General features: G+C 44.1%; 1 protein-coding gene across 2 annotated transcripts in view; it reads right to left on the bottom strand.

Annotated features, from left to right (window-relative positions):
• The window catches only part of LOC137867044 (dynamin-1-like), a 16,830-nt gene extending 11,917 nt beyond the window's left edge, over positions 1 to 4,913 (bottom strand). For both annotated transcript variants that reach the window (XM_068703447.1, XM_068703446.1), the window contains exons 1-8: positions 4,461 to 4,913; positions 3,317 to 3,390; positions 3,073 to 3,222; positions 2,717 to 2,920; positions 2,338 to 2,436; positions 1,721 to 1,881; positions 1,376 to 1,518; positions 573 to 708 (exon numbers count right to left, since the gene is read on the bottom strand). In XM_068703447.1, the coding sequence (XP_068559548.1) occupies positions 573 to 708; positions 1,376 to 1,518; positions 1,721 to 1,881; positions 2,338 to 2,436; positions 2,717 to 2,920; positions 3,073 to 3,222; positions 3,317 to 3,390; positions 4,461 to 4,621 (1,128 nt within the window). In that variant the 5' untranslated portion in view covers positions 4,622 to 4,913. The remainder of the gene's footprint in view (positions 1 to 572; positions 709 to 1,375; positions 1,519 to 1,720; positions 1,882 to 2,337; positions 2,437 to 2,716; positions 2,921 to 3,072; positions 3,223 to 3,316; positions 3,391 to 4,460) is intronic.
• Positions 4,914 to 4,940: the final 27 nt, after the last annotated feature.

Genomic DNA, 4,940 nt, shown 5'->3' with positions numbered 1-4,940 from the left:
TGTGTGTCTCTGTATGTGTCTCTATGTGTGTGTGTGTGTCTCTGTATGTGTCTCTATGTGTGTGTGTGTGTGTCTCTGTATGTGTCTCTATGTATGTGTGTGTGTGTGTCTCTGTATGTGTCTCTATGTGTGTGTGTGTGTGTCTCTGTATGTGTCTCTGTGTGTGTGTGTGTGTCTATGTATGTGTCTCTATGTGTGTGTGTGTGTGTGTCTCTCTGTATGTGTCTCTATGTGTGTGTCTCTGTATGTGTCTCTGTATGTGTCTCTATGTGTGTGTGTGTGTGTGTGTGTGTGTGTGTCTCTGTATGTGTCTTTATGTGTGTGTGTGTGTGTCTCTGTATGTGTCTCTATGTGTGTGTGTGTGTGTCTCTGTATGTGTCTCTATGTGTGTGTGTGTGTGTGTGTGTGTGTCTCTATGTGTGTGTGTGTGTGTGTGTCTCTGTATGTGTCTCTATGTGTGTGTGTGTGTGTCTCTGTATGTGTCTCTATGTGTGTCTCTGTATGTGTCTCTATGTGTGTGTGTGTGTGTGTGTGTGTGTCTCTGTATGTGTCTCTATGTGTGTGTGTGTTACCTTAACCAGCTCAAAGGGGAAGCGTTCATGAAAGATCCGGTTGATCTTGGCTCCTCCTGACAGCTCGTATGTTTCCACCTGATCTCCTGATCCTTCGATCCGCTTCTCAAAGTCTACCGCGAACTGCTGCACCATCCTGACAGACACACACACACACACACACACACACACACACACACACACACACACACACAGTATTAGTACATATTGGTGTGTAAGTATGTAGTACAAGTATCAGTATGTAGTACTAGTATCAGTGTGTAATGCTAGTATCAGTATTTAGTACTAGTATCAGTGTGTAGTACTAGTATCAGTGTGTAATACTAGTATCAGTATGTGGTACTAGTAGCAGTGTGTAGTACTAGTATCAGTATGTGGTACTAGTATCAATGTGTAGTACTAGTATTAGTCTGTGGTACTAGTATCAGTCTGTAGTACTAGTATCAGTATGTGGTACTAGTATCAGTGTGTAGTACTAGTATCAGTGTGTAGTACTAGTATCAGTATGTGGTACTAGTATCAGTGTGTAGTACTAGTATCAGTGTGTAGTACTAGTATCAGTATGTGGTACTAGTATCAGTGTGTAGTACTAATATCAGTCTGTGGTACTAGTATCAGTGTGTAGTACTAGTATCAGTGTGTAGTACTAGTATCAGTATGTGGTATTAGTATCAGTGTGTAGTACTAGTATCAGTGTGTAGTACTAGTATCAGTATGTGGTACTAGTATCAGTGTGTAGTACTAGTATCAGTATGTGGTACTAGTATCAGTGTGTAGTACTAGTATCAGTGTGTAGTACTGACTGCAGCAGGGCCTTGGTCTTGCGTCCTGGGTCGTCTGGTCTGAAGTTCTTGTACTCCTCCACCTCCTTCTCGATGGACAACAGCTGACTCTGCAGTTTGCTTCGTAACGCCGGCAACGTGTCCCGGATGTGGTTGGTCAGTTGCTATAGTAACAGAGAAACGCTCTGTTACTAGGTTACAGAGGAAGCTGATCGCTAACGCTAACCTCAAACCAATTCATCTCACTGTCCGAGTGGGACCTTCTGAGGACCTTCAGAAGACTTTCTGAGGACATTAGAGGAACAAAAACAACAAGAGGACTTCCCAGAACACTTAAACTTGACCTGTGTGAGTATGTTTGCTGACCTGGTTGAGAATCTTCTGCAGGTAGGCGGTGCCCATGCGGTCAGCCAGGTGTCGGTATGACTGGTGCGACAGGAAGAACTTCCTCTCAGCCTGCAGAGCTGCCGTGATGTCTTTCCGCCCATCAATGTCCTTCTGACTGCGGTTCACCACCCCGATGTAACCTGAGATCAGAGTGTATCATTGTAACCTGAGATCAGAGTGTATCATTGTAACTTGAGTTCAGAGTGTATCATTGTAACCTGAGATCAGAGTGTATCATTGTAACCTGAGATCAGAGTGTATCATTGTAACTTGAGTTCAGAGTGTATCATTGTAACCTGAGATCAGAGTGTATCATTGTAACTTGAGTTCAGAGTGTATCATTGTAACCTGAGTTCAGAGTGTATCATTGTAACTTGAGTTCAGAGTGTATCATTGTAACCTGAGATCAGAGTGTATCATTGTAACTTGAGTTCAGAGTGTATCATTGTAACCTGAGATCAGAGTGTATCATTGTAACCTGAGTTCAGAGTGTATCATTGTCTCTGTGAGGACACCTGGGACCTGTTACCTGCATGTTTTATGCTTCTTATCTGATTTGTTTCTTCACAACGCTGGTTTAAAACCGTACTTCTTACCTCTGCGTAGTGGAAGCAGCTTGTTCTCCAGAATGTCTCTGGCATCCGTCCCTTCGTCCATCAGGTCCAGTTTGGTGATCACACCGATGGTCCTCAGACCTGAACACACAAGTTCTTCATTTAAACCCACCAACAGATCACAAGCATGGGCCGACGTGTGAGGGACGCTATGAGTGGCACTGTGCAGGTCCAGGTCCAGGGGCCCACTGAGGCTTTGGGCCCCTAGACCTGGTAGGCCTACTCAGAATTCGATCTGTGATCAGAGGTATAACATGTTGAATGTGTAGGAGGTGCAGAAGACGGAGGTGAGGGGTCCAGGAGGTGAGGGGTTGAGGGGTCCAGGGGGTGAGGGTTAGAGGAGGTGAGGAGGAGGACTGACCTTGAGGGTCCACCTCCTTAGCGATCTTCAGAGCGTCAGAGTTAGCGAGGTCAGAGTTGGCAGGAGAAACAGCCAATAGGAGACAGTTGTCTTTGGTCACAAACTGCATCAACATCTCTCTGATCTGGTTCTCAATGTCTGCCGGTTGATCCCCAACAGGGACTTTAGTCATTCCAGGAAGATCCACCAGGGTCAGGTTCAGGACTGAGGACACAAGGAAAGAGTCAGGTTCAGGACTAATAGTGTGTATTATTAGTGTGTTACCGTTGGCGGAGTAGACCCTGAGGTTGATGGGTACATGTGTGTGTATTAGTTGTATTATTAGTGTGTATTAGTGTGTAGTATTACTGTGTTACCATTAGGAGAGTACACCCTGAGGTTGATGGGTACTGGACTGATTCCTTTGTTCTGACCGGTGATTCGATCCGTTTCAGCTTCGATCTCCTGACGAACTTCATCAAAGTCGATGAACTTCTTCCCTTTACAGTGAAGGAACTCTGCATATTCTGATAAATACACATCACATGATCGGTCACATGATCAGTCTCATGATCAGGTTAATGTTCGCAGTGTAACCATGATGACAGGAAATCATCTCACCTGTTGGACAGTTGATGAGTTGCAGCACCAGAGGACGACGAGTCACAATACCTGAACCACGAGGGAGGAAGTCTCTGAGGGAGGAAGAGGAGCAGGAGGTTATTCCATGACACATATTATCGTACCTGATTAGGTAGAGATCAGAGTACCTGAGAAGGTAGAGAACAGAGTACCTGAACAGGTAGAGATCAGAGTACCTGAAAAGGTAGAGATCAGAGTACCTGAGAAGGTAGAGAACAGAGTACCTGAACAAGTAGAGAACAGAGTACCTGAGAAGGTAGAGAACAGAGTACCTGAACAGGTAGAGATCAGAGTACCTGAGAAGGTAGAGAACAGAGTACCTGAGAAGGTAGAGAACAGAGTACCTGAACAGGTAGAGAACAGAGTACCTGAACAGGTAGAGATCAGAGTACCTGAACAGGTAGAGATCAGAGTACCTGAGAAGGTAGAGAACAGAGTACCTGAACAGGTAGAGATCAGAGTACCTGAGAAGGTAGAGAACAGAGTACCTGAACAGGTAGAGATCAGAGTACCTGAACAGGTAGAGATCAGAGTACCTGAACAGGTAGTGAACAGAGTACATGTTAGCTCTGTTTTCTCTGTTAGCTCTGTTAGCTATATATATATATATATATATATATATATATATATATATATATATATATTTAAGTTCAAATGTAAGGAAGTGATTTTAAAGATGTGAAGCTGAGACACTAAATATGTTTCAGATGATATATGCTAAAATATAATATTATTATAATACATTATATTATTATATACGATATATCACATTGTATTATATTATATCATATCATATAATTATATCATATAATACAATATAAATTATATTATACAATATTATTGTATTGCTATTATATATTATATATAATAATATATAATATTATATCATATAATAATATTATATTATTACATAATAATATAGCTGTATTCTGTATTTAGAACCATTTCGTGTAGCAGTTGATTTATTCAGTGGGTCAGCGGCCTTCAGTCAGCTGGGCGGCTCCTTCTGACAGACACACACACAGACAGACACACACACACACACACACACACACACACACACACACACACACACACACACACACACACACACACACACACACACACAGACAGACAGACTCACTTCCCCACGAAGTTCTCCAGCACCGAGCTCTTCCCGGCGCTCTGCCCGCCAACCACCGCGATCTGCGGGAGGTCGAGGCTCGAGTTCTGTCCGATGGACGAGAAGGCGTCCTGGAGCTTATTCACCAGCGGGATGAGCTCCTCCATCCCACGGTTACCCATGGCCGCGGAGAGACAGACAGGTGGAGAGAGAGAGAGACAGGTGGAGAGACAGAGAGCGAGAGAGACGGAGGAGGAGAAGCTGCAGGAGAATCAGTCAGACAGACAGGCAACAGAGATGCAGCAGCCGATCCGTCTGTCGCTCCGGTCTACCTGTCTCACGTCATGCGGCTGTCCTCGAGCAGCATCAATGATCACAACTCTGTATCGATGATGATGATGATGAAGAAGAAGATGCTCCAGATGTGACCTTCAGCTCTCCTCCTCCTCCTCTTCTTCTTCTTCTTCTTCTCTCCTCCGCTGCAGAGGGGAACTCATCTAT

This window comes from Cebidichthys violaceus, unplaced genomic scaffold (assembly GCF_023349555.1).
Source record: "Cebidichthys violaceus isolate CVI_PGR_0920_01 unplaced genomic scaffold, fCebVio1.0.p SCAF_9, whole genome shotgun sequence".
In the NCBI taxonomy this organism is placed as follows: Eukaryota; Metazoa; Chordata; class Actinopteri; order Perciformes; family Stichaeidae; genus Cebidichthys; species Cebidichthys violaceus.
The sequence above is the reverse complement of the archived record's forward strand: the minus strand, read 5'-3'. Positions and strand labels throughout refer to the sequence as shown.